This window comes from Phyllopteryx taeniolatus, chromosome 2 (assembly GCF_024500385.1).
Source record: "Phyllopteryx taeniolatus isolate TA_2022b chromosome 2, UOR_Ptae_1.2, whole genome shotgun sequence".
In the NCBI taxonomy this organism is placed as follows: Eukaryota; Metazoa; Chordata; class Actinopteri; order Syngnathiformes; family Syngnathidae; genus Phyllopteryx; species Phyllopteryx taeniolatus.
In genome coordinates, this window is record NC_084503.1 from 4,996,209 (window position 1) to 5,018,564 (window position 22,356).

Consider the following 22,356-nt stretch of genomic DNA (forward strand, 5'->3'; position numbering starts at 1 on the left):
CTCTTCTCATGCCTGGAATAAAGATTTCAATCAATCATTTTACTATTTATTTTGATAAAAATAAAAAGTCTGTCGATTACGGTCCTTTACTCAAATCATTATGATATATCACTGTCAATAATGTTTTACTTTCCAAATATTACTGTAACATAAATACGCAACATCCCCCAATGCAACATCTTAATCTTCTATTTGTTTTTGTATAGATTAGATTTACATTTCTTTGACTCCCTCCTCCATGCTGTTATTTGTTATTATTTGTTGACTGCACTATATTATTAATGTGAGTGTTCATGGGCCAGTATTGCTGCTGTGAGTGTATACTTTCCCAATCTATCTAGCTTATAAATTTCAGTTTGAAAAGAAAGAAGAAGAAAATTATTAATGTTTTAATTATTCATTGATCTGTAGATTTATTTATTTATTATTCTACTATTGTTTTTTTTTAATTGTATTTATTGTGGTTTGTGTTTTATGTTCCGGCTTATGTACAGCGATATGTTGCAGCCGTGGTTGTTGTTTTAAAATGCTCTATAAATAAAGTTGAGCTGAATGATTATTATTATTATGATGATGATGATGATGAACGTTTTTCACAATTGCTAAAAAAAAAAAAAAAACAGCCATCCATCAATTTTCTTGACTGCTTCTCTTCACGCGGCTGCTCTGGAGCGCAGTTTCCTCCGCAGGGTGTCCGGGCTCTCCCTTCGGTTGATGTCTTTGATCCCAACGGGCCCGCCCGCCCGCCTCGTCCTCGTGACGTCACACCGGTTGTCCGTAAATGCATCAGTTTGATCCTTGAACGCATCTCGACAGTCACATGACAGGCAGGCGGCGCTCTCGACTGCTCTGAGGCTCAGCTCGCGATCATGGTAAGCCGCCATGTCCAATAAATGCAACACTCGCCTTTTCCTGCCTCACAGCTCGGCATTTATGTCACGTATGTGCTCGCGTTGGAACCAAAAAGACAGCCGTGCATTTTCATTTTTCCCCCCCAGCGCCGCTGTGGCCTAAACGCTTGCGTCGTGCAGATATGCGGGCTAGGCTAGGCTAGGCTAGGCTAAGCTAGGCTAACAGCAAACACGTTTGAAATTCCAAATGTGAATCGTAACAAAGCGTCCGTCGTGCTCGCTAATCGCGTTACGCGCGGCGTGGAATGTATTTATTTGGGCCACTTTCGGGGGTCGACTTTTGACGCCGGATGGATGTTGTTAGCTTAGCTTAGCTTCTGTCAAATGTTGTCGTGAGATGCCTTTCAGCAAACGGTCCTGTTTGCACAAACCTCATTCATATAATCATAATCATATTGATTTGCTCGTGATATCTCGCGCGACACCGAAAAGAGGAAGTTGACCGACGACATTAACTATAACAGCATGGCTCATCAAAAGAGCAAAATCTGTCGAACGACAACAATTGGAGATCCACTCATTGCTTGTCCGCTCAGTCCAGTCCAGCGGCATTAAATGGAATACGTGAAAATTGGCAGTCAATGCGTGTAAAAATGGATTTACGCCAGACCCGTGTTATGAAACTGAGCCTTCGAAGATGATTCCACTCGTAGAATTATCATTTCCCTGTGGTCAATTTGAACAGTTATGAATGTTTAAAACCGGTAAAAATGCAGCAACTACTTAAACGTCCCCTTCCGCGTCTTTCTGTTCAGTTTTGAGGCTTTGAATCCCTTTTATGGGTTTGCATGCTAGGTTTGGTCGTAAATGTCCATTTTCAATATATTCTAGTTAGGCCAGTCTTTTCTGCCTGGCGTTGGAGACGGTCGGAATTCTCCTTATGTGACATAGAAATGAGCTTGACTCCGATTGGATCGTTCATCTTCCCTGATTGAAATATGGAAAACAGTGTGCATCTGATTGGTCCGTATCACGGCGTCATCGTCCCAACTAAGCACTGGAATATCGATGCTAGTTTCGTTAGCCTGTCTCATTGAGTGTTAGCATTGAGCTAGCACACGTCTGTAAATTATGGCTACAATTTGTTTTTTAACAATGTCAACGTCATTTGCTATTTCTATAAGGGAAGAGGGAAAAGCTATTAAGATCGGAAAACAGAACATATTTTATATTTGAAGGCTAGCGCAGCCCAACATACAAGAAATTGGAGGACCTATCAGGTCTTCACGGTCCAATGTTTAAAAAAAATAAAAAAAATTCTTTGCAGCCGACCACACAGCAGTCGCCGCAGGACGAGCAGGAGAAGCTTCTGGATGAAGCTGTGCAGGCCGTCAAGGTCCAGTCCTTCCAGATGAAGCGATGCCTGGTAGGAACATTTCAACTTGTCGTCGTCTTGTCACGAGAGCTCATGAGATCGGGCGGGATTGTTGTGTTGGTTTGTGCTTCACTTTGTCGTTTGTGGCTCTTTGTGCGCGCCGCAGGACAAGAACAAGCTGATGGACGCACTGAAACACGCCTCCAACATGCTGGGAGAGCTGCGGACCTCTATGCTGTCTCCGAAAAGCTACTACGAGCTTTGTATCCTCAAAGTCGTCAGGTGTTAGCCGAATTGACGTCGGGCAAGACGGGCAGGGAACATGTCGACAAACAACAGATTGGTTTTCAGTCAGTCTCACGGCGCAGTCAGTAATGCCTCGTTTATCGCGGGAGTTGGCTTCCACATCCACAAGAAATTACAGAATGTGTTTTAATTAATATATTTAAAAAATTAAAAAATTATAGCATACACTCAAAATCCCATGATGCAAATTATCCGTGATACGAAGATGAAGAAACTGACAGTGCAATATAGCAAGGGAACACTGTATAGACAAACAAAAACTTGCAGGCAGTCAATGGCGGGGCACAAGTAAAACAAGTACAACAAAAGAGTGGCCTGGTCGCCATAACAACTTTCCAAGCCTCGTAGCAATCCACGCAGTCGGTTGACGGTCCCTAACGAGCGGTGTGCCAAGATATGGCCATCTCGGACGAGCTCCACTACCTGGAGGTGTACCTCACGGACGAGTTTGCCAAAGGACGCAAGGTGGCCGACCTGTACGAGCTGGTCCAGTACGCGGGCAACATCATCCCCAGGCTGTGAGTAGCGCCGCGCCCGCTTCGGACGTACGCGCACGAGAAAGGAAATGAAATCCCAGTTAGCAGCAGCATCGCAATACGGCTGAAAGAAATGAGTCCGAGATTTGTTCATGGGAACTGTGGAAGTCAAAACATTAGCCACACTCCCGAGCCAAAGTAAAAATGCTCAAAACTTGAGGAAAATAATGGCAAAAAAATACGACTCATTCACGGCCAGTCCTCTCTTAACGTGGATGTTTGAATTCAACAGCCGTCAATGGCAGTAAATGACTTAAAGGTAAAATAATACCAAAATATTAGGTGAAAAATATGCAGAGATTTATTAAAAAAAAAGGAAAATATTACCAAAATATTAAATGGAAAATACACAAACGAGAAAAAGAAAATGCACACACAAATATTATTTAATAAATTAAAAGAAATAACACAACATATTAGACAAAGAAAACAAATATAAGAAAATATGGAAAGAAAAATGCTAAATATTAAACAAATATAAAAGAATAGGGAAAGGAAAAAGCTAAATATTAAACAGAATATTAGACTATTAGTTCACAAATATTCCGAAAACACAAAATTAAAAAATATTAAGTTAGTGGACAAAATACCTAACTCTTAGGACATCATACAAAAATAATACCAAATGTTTGGCAATACAAAAATATTCCAAAATATCTAATACTTGGCAAAATACGAAAATTACACAGTACATGATTACAAAAATACATTATGAAAATACACAAATATTAGAGAAAAAAATAACAGAAGAAACAAAAATAATAGTTGAGGAGAAAATTTTGGGAAAAGTTTGGGGAAAAAAACATTCCAAAGGTTAGCCAAAACACACCGACATTATATGGAAAAATACAGTAAAAAAATAACACAGAAGGGCCATAATAACATAGTTTGCGTCTCGTAACAGCAACTCTTGATGTGGCTTGTCAACATGTTTTTGGTAAATGAAAGCTGAGGCCAGTGAGCTAACTTTTGTGCGTGCATGCGTGTGTGTCTGTCTGTAGCTACCTGCTGATCACGGTGGGCGTGGTGTACGTGCGCTCCTTCCCGCAGTCTCGCAAGGACATCCTGAAGGACCTGGTGGAGATGTGCCGCGGCGTGCAGCACCCGCTCAGGGGCCTTTTCCTCAGGAACTACCTGCTTCAGTGCACCCGCAACATTCTGCCCGACGACGGCGAGCACACCGAGTAAGCCGGCCCGCCCGCCCTCTCCCGGTTTCCTTCTCAACCGGACGCTAAATGTTCTAATATGGCGCTACCTTGACTTACGAGTTGAAGTTTGCCGTAAAACTAAACATAAAACAAAGGCAATTATTATATTAGGCTTTACACCAATCTGATCGGTATCGGCTGATGGGCTTTAATGTCATAATTTGCAGATTCGATCAATGACGTCATTGATGGGCTCCGCAAAAGACATTTACCCCGCGTCGCCATCGTGTACAGTAAATTTGAATCTCCCTCGTTTGTTCAATTTCTTGTCATTGTTCATGCCTTGTACCACTACAGGTATCTTAGTTGAAGAACACAATGATGAATGGAACAAAATATAGCTGATTCCATATTTTGTCCTATTTGACGTGATTAAGCTTAATTGTATTTGCAGTGATTTTGGTTATTATCAAGAAAACCACAGAAAATGGCGAGATATCAGGTCTTCAATTAAACTTGAGCTATTTTTCTTATCGTTATATTTATCGAAACAAATGTACCTTTAGTTGTATGAGGCATTAAAGATGAAGAAAAAAAGTGAGGAAACTGTGGTCTATTTTTTTCCATGACTGTTTTTATTATACTGCCACCTAGTGGCCAAGACACATACCAAAATGTGGCCAAAAAAATGTCATTCTTTACATTCCTCCTGATGCTCGTATTTAGTGGAGGAGAGCTCTTAAATTTGGTCTCAAAATTCTGACATTTGACTTGGTTAAACTTGCTGCTACCCTGGTTACTTCAAACATTGTCTGTCCAGTTCATAAAGATTTTATAACGTGACATTTGAAGCCTGCAGTTAGTTATTTCCATTTTTTTTTGAAAACGTGTTTCTAAATGTGAAAAAGGTGATTGTGTTCAGTGGTTAGGGTTTCCACCGCAGTTGAAATGCAAACGTTTTTGCCCTCCACCAGAGGGTCCGAGGAGATGACGGGCGACATCAACGACTCCATCGACTTTGTGCTGCTCAACTTCGCCGAGATGAACAAGCTGTGGGTGCGCATGCAGCACCAGGGCCACAGCCGCGACCGGGAGAAGCGCGAGAAAGAGCGCCAGGAGCTCCGCATCCTGGTGGGCACCAACCTGGTCCGTCTCAGCCAGCTGGAGGGCGTCAACGTGGACAAGTACAAGCAGGTGGGTTTTCGGGGGAACTTTTGCACATTTCCTCCAGGTACTGTATGTATGAAAGTTAAAAAGACAAAAAATGGATGAAAAACACAAACATTTTCGAGGTGCTGCTGGTGGGCCCGGGCAGGAGGCAGATCTCTTTTTAAGTTAGATTTAGGTAGATTTGATTTTATTAGAATACTGTACGTTTCCTTTTTTGAATGCTAATAATAAAATCAATTTAACAAGAAACTGAGTTGAGTTTAAAAAAGAATAACAATTCAATGAAATATTGCATTCGTTTACTTATGAACACGTATAAATGAATGTAAACTATAGTGTCAAATTGATTCAAAGTTGAATTAAAAGCCAAAAATAGTTAGGAAGAAAAATAAACGATTGGATGAAATGCTAAAATATTTGACACTACAATAGACGAATGTGGAAAAATACATACACATGTAATGTAGTGGCTATTAATAGGTAAACTATACAAATCGTAAGACAAAATGTAAATATAAAACAACAAACTAGGAAAAAAGAACAAAATAATAGATACAAAATATTAGCTGAAATACACAAGCAATACACCGAGGAAAAATACACAAATAGAATTTAAAAAAAAAGATAAAATACATAAATTCTTAGGAAATAAAATAGAAAAATATATAAACATATGAGACAAGATGCAAATATAAAACACATATTTTGAAAACAATTGAGAAATAACAAATGCATAGGATTGAATGGTTTAAAAAAAATATAGAAATAGGAGTGACATAGTGGTAAATAATCCAAAATATGGTAGAAAACAATACGAAATATTAGACAAAAATAGAGAATATTAGACAAGACACAAATATAGGTCATCAAAATAAAAAATAAAAATCAGAAATACAAAATTTTAGGGAAAATCCACAAATATTAGAAAAGTAAAAATTGTAGTAAAATAGTAGAATTAAAAGTAGATCATGAAATGTGGTTGATATAATACTTTTTAAAATACTTGTCTGATACAAGGGCGCTATGGTGACCCTGCAAGGATAAAAGAAATGAGATTTGCAGTCTAAAAGTTGGGATGGGTACGTGAGTTTTCATGAATAAGTCAGAGAGTAAGTCTTGAGTAAGAAGGTATCATATTGGCTACTTGAGTTGGACTTTTGGTCTTTCCTGTCCACAGGTTGTTCTTCCCGGCGTGCTGGAGCAGGTCGTGAACTGCAGAGACTCTCTGGCGCAGGAGTACCTGATGGAATGCATAATCCAGGTCGATGCAGGGACCCGCCACGCCGTCGTCTGAGCCCAATCGAGCCGGCGAGCCTTCACGCTCCTCTTTTCTCCTCACGCCAGGTGTTCCCGGATGAGTTCCACCTGCAGACCCTCAACCCGTTCCTGCGCTCCTGCGCCGAGCTTCATCAGCACGTCAACGTCAAGAATATCATCATTGCCCTCATTGACAGGTACGGTCAGTCAAAACCCGCCGATCGCTGGGTTTTCCTACAGACCTGCCTGTGATTGGTGGAGAAAAACGTACATACAGTGGTGCTCGGTAACCGCGAGCCTCTGGGATGGCGACTTGGCGTCCCAGCCTCTATGTGGGCCACCGCTAGGCGATCAGAAAAAAAGCGCCCAGAGAGAGAGAGAGAGAGAGAGAGAGAGACTACCACCCACCAGCTTGAGCCTACGGTCGTGAGTAGACACAGGAAACTTTTGCCAGAAAGTACAATATTAGTACCTAATAATTTCGAGGAAATCGCAACTTTGTTCTCTCTCTCTCCCTCTGTGTCGTAACCCTTTAACAACAGATATTTCACCACAAACCGTGAAGCAACACATATAGACAGATAATATACCAAAACAAACAAGCACATATTCTTTATCCTGTGTGACGAACGACTAATATTCGTACAGCTTAGCGAGGACTGACCGTCTTCATGTGTAGCCATCTGAATGTCTATATTATAGTTAAGGACGCCAGAAGGAGCATCGAATTGAAGGCAAAAAAAACGGTTTAGTTCTCCATAATTCACATTGTCATTTCTGGATATATAGTACGATATTACAGAGTGCTACTTTTCTCATTTAAAACAGTGCAGTTTTTTGGGGGGGCAGGCTGGAATGGATGAATGGCAAAGTTGATTTGTGTTATGAGCGTGGCCACGGAACGAATGAAACTTGTATCTCGGGGCACCACTGTTGTACGGAACACCACAGACTCGGCGGCTGCAACGCACAACAAACAGCGACTCTTCTTGCTCTGTAGCCCGTCGATCACGAGCGTTTGCTTTCAGACTGGCGCTGTTTGCTCACCGAGAAGACGGACCCGGGATTCCAGCCGAGATCAAACTTTTTGACATCTTCTCGCAGCAAGTGGCCACGGTTATACAGGTAGCTTCAATTTGTCATTGTCTAATTTTAGGACCGTATATCTCGGGTGCTATTTTGATATTTCCAATCCACTTCATGTGTGCCCGACTTGCACCCTTTCGAACAGGTAAGGTACGTAAATCAGGGATTCGCAAGTGGGCACCTTGCCATGTTTATTGACCGGCACCAAATAAGAAAATGAATAGTTGCATGACAATGACGGTCGCCTTCAACACAACGCTGCAGGCGAAATGGGTGTTGGTGTTAAAACTAATTTGACGCTTCCAAACTGGACTTTACTTGAATATGAATTGAACATCCTTGGTGCTCAAGCATGCTCATGTTGTCATTCTGCGACGTTTTGTTGTTGTTGTTGTTGTTGTTTTTCTTCCAGTCGCGTCAGGACATGCCATCCGAGGACGTGGTGTCCCTGCAGGTGTCTCTCATCAATCTGGCCATGAAGTGTTACCCTGACCGTGTGGACTACGTGGACAAAGTGCTGGAGAGCACGGTGGAGATCTTCAACAAGCTCAACCTGGAGCAGTACGTAACTCGTTCACCGCTAATTGGGAGAGCACTTTCACAGCCTATTAAGCGCTTTTAAAGCTTCCGAATAAGTTTATAAAATGAGCCCTGCGGGACGTTACAAAGTAGGAGTGGGACAAAATAGCAGAACAGGTTGGAAATCAAACAACCAATGGGAACATTTATTGCGTCCTCATCTTTACATTTGAATGATATGCTACTGGAACACGCAGCGCGCACACAAGCAGTCATTTATTTGCAAAAATCAACAAAAACAAATTCTAATTATGCGGTTTTAAAATTTGAGGTAAAATGAATGTAATCCACATCATCATAAGATATTGCAACTTTAAAGAATGTGGAACTTTCCGGTTTCACTGTATTTGCGATTAAAACTAGTGCTGCATCTAACAATTAATTTGATCGATTCATTCGTCAATTATTTTTCAATGAATCAATGAATCTGATTTAAAAAAAAATAAAAAAATAAATAAATAAATAAATTCCATTCTTTATTCAAGAACAGGAAATTATTTCAAATTGAATGAAAATTTAATTTAAATCGCAGAAAATGCACAAATTGATTATGATTCAGTTACTGGTTTGGTCTGTAATGTCAGAAAATAAATTAACTATGCAAGGTTGAAATCAACTCTCAGGCAAGGAGGAGGAGGAAAGCAACGCCACGAAAACAAAACAATAGGTGATTAAAATTCAGACACTTCATGCACAAAAATGGACAAATACGAAGCGTTTTGAATGAATGGTGCCACCATCCAGACAACGAAGACTAGGTAGGTAGGTCACACTACAGCATTTTAGCCCCGATATTGGACCGATTCGCTATCGCGAACGAATTCCCAGATCGGACCAGACATATTTTGCTGGGAACGACAAAACCCCTTGTAGTGTGACCAACGATTTGGCCCAACGACTCAAAAATGAAAAGTCTCGCATGATTTTTGAGCTATCTCCCGTGTCGTGTGACATATCGACAACTCTCAGACAGCGCACCTTGACGTTGACCAATGTTTACCGAAGCTTTAGAGCATGAGTCGACAGAACGCCCGCGTGTTTACTTACAACCGTTAATGCTAGCACTAGCTTGCCAGGCTACATAACATTTTGTTGCCTGCTTGCGAGCTGTATCGTATTAAAAGTACGTGAACGAGACAAGACCAGCCATTGTAAGAGACGGGATGCGGCGGTGTCGGAGTACACGTGGTGTACTGTTGACACTGTACAATTATCAGGGGACCCTTTGCTAAAAATTGCGTTTCTTTGTTTGTGTAAATTCTCAGTCATCCAGGTTACGGTACTGCGCACAGGTTAAGTCAAGGCAACTGGAGTTTAATTTTCCAAGATTTTCATCGAATATACAGTATGAATTCTCTCAATTGTCCCGCGCGTGTCTCCCGTAGCATCGCGACAAGTAGCGCTGTGTCCAAGGAGCTGACGCGTTTGCTGAAGATCCCGGTGGACACGTACAACAACGTCCTGACGGTGCTGCAGCTCAAGCACTTCCCGCCGCTCTTCGAGTACTTCGACTACGAGTCTCGCAAGAGCACGAGCTGCTACGTGCTCAGCAACACGCTGGACTACAACACCGCCATTGTGGCGCAAGAGCAGGTGAGACCAGCTCAACTTTGTTTTTCAAACGTTGGCTAAACCATTTGTTGACAATATGCAGTTAATCGATTGTTAGTGATTCATTTTCAGGTTAGCGCGAAAGGCTTTGGGGCCGTTTGCGGCCAAATGCATGCATTCATTCGCGTTTCAAAGTAATATTTACACCAAACGCATTGTTTATAAGTGCATAAAAAGTCGACGCACCCCTTTTCATATGCCAGGTTTTTGGGATGACAATGACACCAAGGTAAACAATTTCAAAACTGTTTGCACCATTAAACCAGCCTTCACAACTCAATTGGGGAAAAAAAAAAAAAAAAAAAAAATCTTTTGAAGAAGGGAAATCAAAATAAACAACTGAGATTTGGTTGCACAAGTGTGCGCAGCCTCTTTTAAACTGGCAATGTGGCTGTGTTCAGAATGAACCAATCGCATTCAAACTCATGTTAAACTGGAGTCAGCACACACACAAAAAAAATATTTTGAAAACAAAATAAAAACACTAAAAATTTAAAAAAAAAAACAGTTTAAGATTAAAAAAAGTTCTTGAACAAGATTTTATTTATTTTTGGTGGGGAAGTTTTTTTTTTTTTTTTTTAATATATAAATGTGTGTTTATTTTTGTAAAGATTTTTAAAAGCACAGCAAGTATTGCCAACTTGGCACTGGTACACACATAAAGACAATCGGTCTCTTTATGTCCCGATATATTTTTTAATCTCCCCTTAGTTTGTATTTGAAATGAGTTGTATCGCATGGGAAATGAAAATAATAGCGTTGGTTTGACTTTGTGTTTGTCGACATTGCGCGCTCGCCATTTTAACCGGAGCTCCTCTCTCTCTGCGGCCCGGCAGGTGGACGCCATCTTGAACCTGGTGTCCACGCTGATCCAGGACCAGCCCGACCAGCCGGCGGACGACCCGGACCCCGAGGACTTCGCCGAGGAGCAGAGCCTCGTGGGCCGCTTCATTCATCTGCTGCACTCGGACGACCCCGACCAGCAGTACCTGGTGGGTGCGCTCGTCGTCGTCGTCTCGCTCTTCTCCTTGCTGACGTGCGGATGTTGACTTTGCGTGCAGATCCTGAACACGGCGCGCAAACACTTTGGCGCAGGCGGAAACCAGAGGATCCGTTACACGCTCCCTCCGCTGGTCTTTGCTGCGTACCAGCTGGCCTTCAGATACAAGGAGAACTCATCGCTGGTAAGCGCCGTTAGCTACTCCGCATACATGTACGTACATACTCCTCACGTTTGTCTGCGACTTCGACTTCTTCTTCTGTCGTCAGGGCAGCATTGAATCCATCGCAACTGGACTGTTGTCATCGATTCAATGCCCTGAGATTGAAATGACCTGGATGAATGACGATGTTCACAGGCACTTACTTCTTCTGCTGCTTTGAACTTGACTTCTTCTACGTCTATTTCTTCTTCTACTTCCTTTTCATCTTGTCTTCCACTTCTACTTCTTCTACTGTGATGACGATGATACCCTCAAGTTCAGCCCTTGATATTCATGTACTAGTAGTTCACTCATTGTCCTCACTAGTAAGCCAATTCAGCGCACTAGAACAACTGTGTTTTACTAGTGTGAATCTACTTCTTCCATGCCTGTATTTATTTCTACTTCTTTTTTCACACCTCCTTCAGGACGACAAATGGGAGAAGAAGTGTCAGAAGATCTTCTCGTTCGCCCACCAGACCATCAGCGCGCTGATCAAGGCGGAGTTGGCCGAGCTGCCTCTGCGTCTCTTCCTGCAGGGGGCACTGGCGGCCGGCGAGATCGGCTTCGAGAACCACGAGACCGTCGCCTACGAGTTCATGTCGCAGGTAATCTGGCCGCCTTCCTCTCGTGTGAGACGCGCGACCTGACCCACGGTCTTGACTCCTCCCTGATGACGCGTCATACTTGGGACTCTCTCTTGACACATGGCACCTGCTTCCTTACTTCTGACTTTCTATGAACACACAGTAGCCCCCTTCTACTTGCTATTAATGCTTTTCCACTGCAACATTGGCTTTTGACTCAAGGTACTTCGAGCTTGCTATTGAGACACGGGACCTATTTCTCACTAATGGTGTCTCAACTGACGCAACGTCCAATGACACGAAAGACTTTGCGTTCCGTTCTACGTCGCGCCCTCGCGGCTACTGTCTGACGGCACCCGACCTCTGCGCGGCTTCCGCAGGCCTTCTCGCTGTACGAGGACGAGATCAGCGACTCGAAAGCGCAGCTGGCGGCCATCACGCTGATCATCGGCACGTTCGAGCGCACCGGCTGCTTCGGCGAGGAGAACCACGAGCCGCTGAGGACTCAGTGCGCCTTGGCCGCCTCCAAGCTGCTCAAGAAACCCGACCAGTGTCGCGCCGTCAGCATCTGCGCGCACCTCTTCTGGTCGGGCCGCAGTACTGACAAGAACCAGCAGGAGGTAAGCCCAGGCCGTTTGGGGCCGCTTTTCTTCCTCCCTCTGATCTTCCTTCCGTGTTCCCTTCTCCCCCTTCCTTCCTTCTATACTTATTCGCAGCCTGTCATTCCTTCCTTCTTTTGTTCCTTCCTTCCTTCCCCCTGTCATTCCTCCCTTCTTTTAGTCCTTCATTCTTTCTCCTTTCTTTCCTTCCTCTTTTGTCCTCCTCTTGCTCGCCTCCCTCATTTGTTCCTTCATTCCTTTCCTTTTTTCCTTCACCCTCTAACCTTCCTTCTTGCTTCCCTCCTGGTTTTTCCTTCCTTCATCCCGTCTTTCTTCCATCCATCTTTCCTTTCTTTCTTGTGTTCCTTCCTTCCATTCTCCATTTTTTTACATTTTACATCTTTCTTTTCTTCCTTCTTTACCTCTTTGTTCTGTACCCCTTGATTTCTTCCTTCCCTTCCTTCCTTCATTTCCTTTGTCTCCATCCTTCCATATTCATTTGTTTACTTCCCGCCTTTTTCTTTTTCCCGTCTTCACTTCCTTCTTTCATTCCTTCCTTCCTTCCTTCTTTCTGTCCTCCCTTTCATCTTTTGTTCCTTCCTTTCCTTTTTTCCTTTCATCAGAGATGCCATTAGGTCACTGGTGTCAAACTGGTGGCCCGGAGGCCAGATCCGGCCCGCCACATCATTTTATGTGGCCCGCGAGAATGTGCATCAACTTTGTTTCTTGCTAAAATGCCAAAATTGCAAATTGGCTTCACTTTTAAAAATATTGATATTGCAAGCATTTTTTGTTACCAACCCCAATTTATTAAAAAAAATTAATAAATACAAAATTGCTTCATACTGTAGTTGAACAAACAGTTTTTAGTGGCTTTTGATTTCAAAAGTAATTATCCATTAATTTGTGTATATGTAATAATACGAGGCAGTCGTACATTCATATGGGTTTGCAGTCATAACGACCCTCCGAGTGGAACCGTAAGTGCGATGTTTGACACCCCTGCATTAGGTGCTCAACTTTGGACAAAGAGCCCTTTGGGATATTTGTATTTAAAAAAAGAGAGCTGTGTATTACAAAGAGCCAAAAACGTCCTAAAATGGTTAATAGGAAAGTAGTACTTGCTATTTTTCGGGGTTTGCTAAGCAGCGACACAGCCGCCAGCATCCGCGCTGGCTCTTCCGCTGCGTTTTCCAATCATCTGCAAGCCATTTGTTTGATATTGTCCTTTTGTGATGTGGTGCGTGACCGTTGGCGCGTTTCCGTGTCAGATCCGAGACGGCAAGCGCGTGATGGAGTGTCTGAAGAAAGCGCTGAAGATTGCCAACCAGTGTATGGACCCCTCGCTGCAAGTGCAGCTCTTCATTGAGATCCTCAACAGATACGTCTGCTTCTACGAGAGAGAAAACGATGCCGTAAGACCGTCGGGGACGCCGCGCGGCAAAGCGAAACGCGTTGCTTCTTTCTTTCTACACGGTCAAACGAGCTTCCATTTTGTTTCTTTGCACTGGGCTATTGGCACACGGGACCTGCTACTTGCTCTTGACACATGGCATTCACGACTGTCATTTGACCCATGGTACAGTCGTGCTCAAAAATATTGGCAGCTCTGGGGGGGCCAATACTTCTAAGCATGACTGTATTGTCTGTTACATACAACCCCAATTCCAATGAAGTTGGGATGTTGTGTTAACCAAAAATAAAAACAATACAATGATTTGCAAATCATGTTCAACCTATATATAATTGAATACACTACAAAGACGAGATATTTCATGTTCAAACTGACAAACTTGATTGTTTTTAGCAAATAATCATTAAGTTCGAATTTTATGGCTGCAACACGTTCCCAAAAAAGCTGGGACAGGTGGCAAAAAAAGACTGAAAAAGTTGAGGAATGCTCATCAAACACCTGTTTGGAACATCCCACAGGTGAACAGGCGAATTGGGAACAGGTGGGTGCCGTGATTGCTTCCCTGAATTGCTCAGTCATGCACAAGCAAAGATGGGGCGATGTTCACCTCTTTGTCAACAAGTGCGTGAGAAAATAGTCCAACAGTTTAAGGACAATGTTCCTCAATGTACAATTGGAAGGAATTGAGGGATTTCATCATCTACGGTCCATAATATCATCAAAAGGTTCAGAGAATCTGGAGAAATCACTGCATGGAAGCGGCGAGGCCGAAAACCTACATTGAATACCTGTGACCTTCGATCCCTCAGGCGGCGCTGCATCAAAAACCAACATCGATGTGTAAAGGATATCACCACATGGCTCAGCAACACTTCAGAAAACCAATGTCAGTAAATACAGTTCGGCGCTACATCTGGAAGTGCAACTTGAAACTCTACTATGCAAAGCAAAAGCCATTTATCAACAACACCCAGAAACGCCGCCGGCTTCTCTGGGCCCGAGCTGCTCTAAGATGGACCGACGCAAAGTGTAAAAGTGTTCTGTGGTCCGACGAGTCCACATTTCAAATTGTTTTTGGGAAATTGTGGCCGTCGTGTCCTCCGGGCCAAAGAGGAAAAGAACCATCCGGACTGTTATGGACGCAAAGTTCAAAAGCCAGCATCTGTGATGGTATGGGGCTGTGTTAGTGCCAATGGCATGGGTAACTTACACATCTGTGAAGGCACCATTAATGCTGAAATGTACATACAGGTTTTGGAGAAGCATGCTGCCATCCAAGCAACGTCTTTCATGGACGCCCCTGCTTATTTCAGCAAGACAATACCAAACCACATTCTGCACGTGTTACAACAGCGTGGCTTTGTAGTAAAAGAGTGCGGGAACTAGACTGGCCTGCCTGCAGTCCAGACCTGTCTCCCATTGAAAATGTGTGGCTGATTATGAAGTGTAAAATACGACAACGGAGACCCCGGACTGTTGAACGGCTGAAGCTGTACATCGAGCAAGAATGGGAACGAATTCCACCTACAAAGCTTCAACAATTCGTGTCCTCGGTTCCCAAACGTTTATTGAATGTTGTTCAAAGAAAAGGTGATGTAACACAGTGGTAAACATGAGCCTGTCCCAGCTTTTTGGGAATGTGTTGCAGCCACAAAATTCTAAGTTCATGATTATTTGCTAAAGCCAATCAAGTTAATCAGTTTGAACATGAAATATCTTGTCTATGTAGTGTTTTCAATGAAATATAGGTTGAACGTGATTTGCAAATCATTGTATTCTGTTTTCATTTGTGTTTAACACAACGTCCCGACTTCATTGGAATTGGGGTTGTATATCTGTCTAAAAATCCTTCTCTCACTATTCTGGCATTTAGCAAATGGAAATAATGTTGGTAATTCGAATTGACCGAAAGCAGGAAAAGTTGAGTCTGATTTCATGGCAGTCAGTCAAAAAAAAAAAGCATCGTGTCTTTTCAGCCATGCTGAAAAATATTGGCACCCCAGGTTTGAGTGGGACTTTATTTCCTACTTGCTACTTAGTATTGACTCACGGTAAATGTTACTCGCTATTGACACACGGTACCTGCTAACTTCTTTCAGTTGCCACATGGTAGCTGCGACTTGCTATTGACACGGTACCTGCTCCTCGCTCTTTGACGCACCGTGCCATTTGCACCCCTGAGTTTAGTTTTTTTTCTGTGCGACCTTGGCCCTCACGCGGACGCCGTTGCCGTTGTGACTTTGTGTGGCTCGTCCAGGTGACGGTGGCGGTTCTGAACCAGCTGATGGGGAAGATCCGGGAGGACCTCCCCAACCTGGAGGCCAGCGAGGAGAGCGAGCAGATCAACAAACACTTCCACAACACGCTGGAGCACCTGCGGCTGCAGAGGGACGCGCCCGAGGCCCGGGGGCCCGTCTACGAGGGCCTCGTCCTCTGAAGTCCGGACGGGCGGCGCCTGAACGCACCGCCGACAACTCCCCCCATCTGTAGGATGATGATGATGATGATGATGATGATTCCTTCCAGTTCAGCATCGTCCGTGACCGCTCGGACAAGCGTTGGAAAGCCCTTTGAGCTTTTATTTCAGATCCTTGATATTCATGCACTAGTTCACTCGTTGTCCTCATTAGTAAGCCAATTTAGCGCACTGGAAGAACAACTGTGTCTTACTAGTACGAACTTTTCCACTACTAGTGTCACTTCTGGCCTACTAGTGCAAAAACTTGACAAGTAAACGACTGCGCTACACTGGTTACACAAATAGTAGGCATGTGTCAAGCACTAGTAGCCTCCTGACATCAAAATGCCTTGTAGTTTAAGACAGCACTAGTAGGTTAGCACAACTTTGAAATACTAGTAGGACAACATGTTACCACTGAGACAAACTGTGCACTTGGTGAGAGTTGTGTGCTACTAGTGCAACTCGTCGCATAAAAAAATTCCATCTAGGGGTTCACTAGTAGCACTAGTCTCATGCAGATGTCTACTAGTTAGCGGTTTACCCCCACTTTTGGCCTACTAATACGCAATTAAACCTTATGAAATTACTGTTCTGCGCTTGTTACACTGCTGGGACCACTAGTGATTTAGGACAACTTTGGCATACTAGTAGTAAGAGTCGTTGACAACCGTGTGCTGTTGGCACTATTGGCTGCGTACAGATTATACTAGTTAACGTCTAGCACTTCACTAGTAGTAGTAGTAGTAGTAGCATGCAGATGTGTGCACAGTTTTACCTCAAGTAACGTACTTTATACTAGTGTGAAGAAATGTCATGTACTAGTACAACTCCTTGTCCTCAGTGATAAGACAATTTAGCGCATTAGTACGACGACGCTTACTCGTAAAAAAATTCCACTTCTAATGTCACTTTTGTCCCACTCGTAACCACTTAAACCTTACTAGGCTTGTGGCATGCACTAGTAGCCTCCTGGACCGTGCTCGTGGAACGAAAATGCCCACTAGTAGTTCAGGACACCACGAGTAGATGACAACTTTGAAATACTAGTAGGACAGCTACATTGTACGAGTGAGGCAGAGCTCTTTTGACAACTTGTTGCTACTGGTACACAGAGTAGCATAAAAATGCTTCTAGTTAACATCTAGCACTTCACCTAGTAGCATGCATCTAGTTGTCTTACTAGTATGCCAAAGTGAGGACAAATAGTGTACTAGTACATGGAACTTGAACTGGATATCACGGATACGGAATCAATGCTCGAAGAGCTGTATGGAAAGTACATATTCGACATCCTTGATAAGGGGGCTACTAGTGCGTGACACCTGCCTACTAGTACTTTCCAAAGGACATTTGAGTATTTATTCGATAGCAAAAGATATTTTAAAGCCTTTGTACGAGTATGCACTTTGTCCTCACTAGTTGTACAAGTACATGTTGCTAGTGGACATTACGGTGCTACTAGTGCATGACACATGCCTACTAGTTCTGCCTAGTAGTGTTAGTGCCGCACAATTGTTGCATACAAGTATGCCAAATATGGCACTAGTAGTGGAAAAAGTGTTACTAATAGGACACAGTCATTCTACTAGTGTGCCGAGTTGTCTTTCTTGTGAGGACAGAGAGTGCACTAGTACATGGATATCAAGGATATGGAATAAAAGGTCCCAGGTGTTTTCGTAGGAATCGACTGTGTGTGTGGTTTGTTTCGAACTTGCGTCATGTACACGCGTCCTCTAAGCACCGCCTCCCCCCCGATCACGTGACCCCGCCGCGCGTTGCCTTCAGGGTCCCCGGAAACGCAAAAATGACGTCCACGCGCTTCGTGCACGAGATGATTTGCGGATGTTTCTCCACCGCCTGCTCGTCTTTGTTTGTTTGTTTGTTTTGGTTGAGGCGGCACGCTCGCCTGTCAATCGGGAGTCAGTAAGAATTGTGCTCGTCACTAACGGGAGTAATACAGTCTTAACAATCTACTTGCTTTTTGTTAGTTTTGCATACGCACTATATTATCGATATATTGAACTATTAAAAGTTAATATATTGAGCGTCTCACATCTCAATGGAAAATTGGCTGTTTGTTTTCTACGCCTTTGTATAAGAAGAATTTCAACATTCGTTTGTGAAAATGAGCAAGGGTTTGTCTTCATTTGTTTCAACTTGCGGTTCCAGGTTAACGCTAGTCTTTTTTTTTTTTTTTTTTTTTTTTGTCGTCACCAGCTAAATCTTGACCCACTTTTACAAAAGCTAGGAACAATAAAGATCGTATGAAAACAGCCATTCGTCAATTTTCCCTACTAGAGTCTTCGTTCAACCCGCCGCGCGTGTTTTTGTGGGCGCAAAGCCACGCGGGCACGGGGAGAACGTGCGAACTTGAACCCGCAACTAGTCCGTAAATGACAAACACGAATCTCCATTTTTGTTTTTGGGGTAACATTTCTTCTACTGCTTACACGTTACAAGTGGCCGGAAGAACAAAAATGAGCAACCGGCGCCGGGAGGGGTCATAGGTCGCGATGCCTCTGGCACGCCCGGTGCTAAATAATAACATAAATGAGCACAGCAACGACAGCGTTTGTACAACGCTCGCAGGCAAAGTGAAATATGAATAATAATATCCGACGCTACAAGATGAAGTTGCCATCGATCTGGTTTTATTGCTTGTCGTCGTTTTCGGAAATGAAGGCCGCAGGCAACTTGGAACAGCCTGAATTAGTATGCGAAACTCACAATGGCTCTTCCACGTGGAGAAATTGTGAGGAAAGCATGTCGCCGACATTTGACCTCGAAGACCGCTCAAATGCAAAATGCGTCTCGATACTTCGGGCCTGGTCTCAACAGGAAATTGCGTCAAAGGCAAATATCGTCTTCCTCTTAATAGCGAGACAACAAGCAGCAATTAGCCGAGCTCCTTGAGGCTAAAAAGCGTATGAGACTTGCTTATATCATTTTACACGACCAACTATTTAAGCATTGACGTAATATTGTTCGGCAGTGAACTGGGAAGCCCGCATAACATGAAGAACATCTTTAGTTGTGTGTTTAGTAAATGTTTCATAGTCACGTCAGACGAGTGAGTAGAGTAACATGATTTTAAAAACTGAATAATAAGGGTCTAATTCAAATTGCTCTGCGTAACCTTTCACCTAAAAAGCCAGACGCTTGAAATGCTTCATTTCCCCACGGTCCGTGAACGCCACAAAGCAGCTCAAGGTCCCCGTGTGCGCATGCGCGCAGCTCGGGGAGGTTGAATGATGGCTTTTTTTTATTTTTTTTTATTTTAATGTTGTCATTTGTGCCGCCGCTCCGGCCGTCGAGATTGTTTAATAATAAACTTGCGTTGCGTATTTTATTTTTGGCTCGGAGTGCGTCATGTATTGATGCACACGAGGACGACGAGTTGGCGAAACGAGGCGAGCAGTTGTTTTTGTCAAGACTATGTCGACAAATAAAACAAAGAAAGTCAAAATGGCTACGAAATCTTGTCCCGAATGCGACCAACAGGTGAGCACAAATGTCTGAATTTCATCCGTGCTTGGTGTCTTTTGTATATTTAAAAAGAAATGGCGTTAGCTGGTTTGAAGCGGAAATACGTTGGCGCCAGTGTCGTCCTCACGTCCTATTATTATTTTATTTTTTATTTTTTTTGTATGTCGAAATTGCACCCCTCCCAAAAAAAAAACAACCCCTCAATTCAAAATTCGACTGCGAATAATTCCAATGTTCGCGTTGGCGACGATTGTTCCGTGTGCTTTAATGCCGCCTTGATATTTGAAACGATGATTTTCACGGCGTCGCAATGTCGCCTCGGGAAATCACACAAAACCCTCTCAGAATCTTCCGACACTTACCATTCGAAATGACTGCCCAGCTGTATGCATTACGGATTAAAACGGGTCGTCTATCGTGTATAATATTGTGTTATGGCAGCAGTATGTGGAAAATAATGTGGCGATATTGAAACTAGAATGCAGACTAGCAACAGATAAGTTATATTCTTCCTACTTCCTTTCGGATATGTATGAAAAACTTGCGTTAATCATCACTCGTAATTTGGTTAAATACCGTTTTTTTGCTGTGTCTTTGTTGTTGGCCTTTTTCACAAATGTACTTATGACTTTTCTTTGATCAATATTCAAAAGAAACAATAAAAACAATCCTTTACGAAGCTAATAACGTCCCTTGACCACGTGTGTATTCATGTGTTCGTAATGTGTCATAGTGAGGCCTGCTTGGAATTCGTTTTTATGACGCAAGAGGGTCAAAATATTCAATCAATGGAGCACAGTAATTAGCATATTGCTAAATGTCACAAATTAGCTTACTAGGATAAATACAAATGTACAAAAGTTATTAGTAATAATGTATATATATGTTATTCCTGATTTTCTTGCTGATTTCCAAAGTTTGAACGGAAGTTGGCTCTGCCACGTGCACTTCCGCTCCCATCCACACGGTGTTGCTGTGTCCTGCGAGGGTGCCAGGAAGTGATGAACTTGGCGCTCCGTGTTCGTTTCAGATTCAAAAACAATGCTTTACGAAGCTAATAACGTCCCTTGACCACGTGTGTATTCATGTGTTCGTAATGTGTCATAGTGAGGCCTGCTTGGAATTCCAGTTTTTATGACGCAAGAGGGTCAAAATATTCAATCGATGGAGCACAGTAATTAGCATATTGCTAAATGTCACAAATTAGCTTACTAGGATAAATACAAATGTACAAAAGTTATTAGTAATAATGTATATATATGTTATTCCTGATTTTCTTGCTGATTTCCAAAGTTTGAACGGAAGTTGGCTCTGCCACGTGCACTTCCGCTCCCATCCACACGGTGTTGCTGTGTCCTGCGAGGGTGCCAGGAAGTGATGAACTTGGCGCTCCGTGTTCGTTTCAGATTCCCGTGGCGTGCAAGTCGTGCCCGTGCGGCTACGTGTTCATTAGCAGGAAGCTCCTCAACGCCAAACTGAACGAGTGCTCGCCCACAAACGCGGCCGGTGAGTCCGCCCTGTTGCTAACCGAAACAGCAGTAGCACGAAAACAGTTTGTACGCCGAATGAATGCTTGGAGCCGAAGCGGATGTTGGAAACCGAACTTTTAGAGGACACGGAATGCAGGAAGTATCGAAGAGCCTTTTCGGAGGGACGTCCGCAAGGAGTTGACGGTTGTGTGGAACCGTTTTTGTGCGTGTGTTTGCAGACAAGCTGGAATGCAAGCGTCGGCGCACGGAGCGCATCCGGCGCGAGCGTCTGGACTGCGGCCTGACGCCGGGGGGGGGCGACGGGGGGGACGGGAGGAGGCAGCAGCCGAGGGCCAACAACCAATCGGACCCCATCCGGAGGGGCCGAGGGAGACCCAAGACCGTCGGACTCAAGAAACAGGACGATGACAAAGGTGCGTTTGTGTGCGCGCGCGTGTACGATGCGTTTGTCTCTGCGTGTGCATTCCTGACACGCGTGTTTGCTGCGTTTAGAGAAACAAGAGAAGGAAGTGGACGTGTACGCGGGCCTGTCGGACGAGCGAGCCTTCGTGTTCTCCGTGGCCTTGGCTGAAATCAACCGCAAGATCCTGGCTCAGACGCTCATCTTGTAGCCGTCCGCAACGAGGACGCGAGGCGGCGGCGGACATTTACGAGGACTTTGGATTGAGGAGTTGAAGCGATCTTACACATACTTGGAAATAAACTACAACACCGCGCTGAAAGTTTTGACGCAAGCGGTATCGCTAGTGGAAACTGTCAAAATGCATCTCGTTTGCGAATTCCCTTCTAGCTCCTCCCCCTCGCGCAAAGGTCGATTCGAGGCAACTGCACTGTTCTCGTCGTCAACTTTTAATCCAAAGGGTTTCTTCAGTTCTTAAGACTTGAGCTGTTGGCTGTTAGCTCCTTATATGGGGCTCGGTGGGTGTGGTCACCATGTTGTTTGGAGCAGTCCAACCAACAGTTGCTTGATTGGACCGTTGCGGAGTACCAAGACCTGGATGACTTGGGAATGGACACAGCTCTACTCCCCCCCTGCCATGAATCCATGTCAGGCCTTGAGTCGCTCAACTCGTGGTTAGCGTGTTCTCCTCCTCGTCACCGTGATGTCGTTGACCTCCGTTGTAAAAATAAAAATGTTTGCAGCCGAGGGCCGCCGCGCTTTGACCGAGGAGTCGAATGGGGACAAAAGTTGCATATC

The 22,356-nt window shown here is 43.8% G+C and overlaps 2 protein-coding genes across 2 annotated transcripts; both read left to right on the forward strand.

The window, feature by feature from the left end:
* The first annotated feature begins 746 nt into the window (after positions 1-746).
* On the forward strand, positions 747-17,861 carry vps35 (VPS35 retromer complex component). The gene is made up of 17 exons (XM_061755039.1): positions 747-872; positions 2,179-2,277; positions 2,393-2,489; positions 2,927-3,050; positions 4,070-4,252; positions 5,191-5,410; positions 6,564-6,647; positions 6,731-6,840; positions 7,672-7,768; positions 8,142-8,290; positions 9,694-9,901; positions 10,756-10,911; positions 10,981-11,103; positions 11,550-11,729; positions 12,089-12,328; positions 13,579-13,722; positions 15,979-17,861. Exons 1-17 carry the CDS (start codon positions 870-872, stop codon positions 16,156-16,158), a joined length of 2,397 nt encoding a protein of 798 aa, XP_061611023.1. The 5' UTR covers positions 747-869; the 3' UTR covers positions 16,159-17,861.
* A 514-nt stretch (positions 17,862-18,375) lies between these two features.
* Positions 18,376-22,322, forward strand: c2h16orf87 (chromosome 2 C16orf87 homolog). Its single transcript, XM_061755946.1, has 4 exons — positions 18,376-19,683; positions 21,075-21,174; positions 21,377-21,571; positions 21,651-22,322. Exons 1-4 carry the CDS (start codon positions 19,618-19,620, stop codon positions 21,767-21,769), a joined length of 480 nt encoding a protein of 159 aa, XP_061611930.1. The 5' UTR covers positions 18,376-19,617; the 3' UTR covers positions 21,770-22,322.
* The last annotated feature ends 34 nt before the right edge of the window (positions 22,323-22,356 follow it).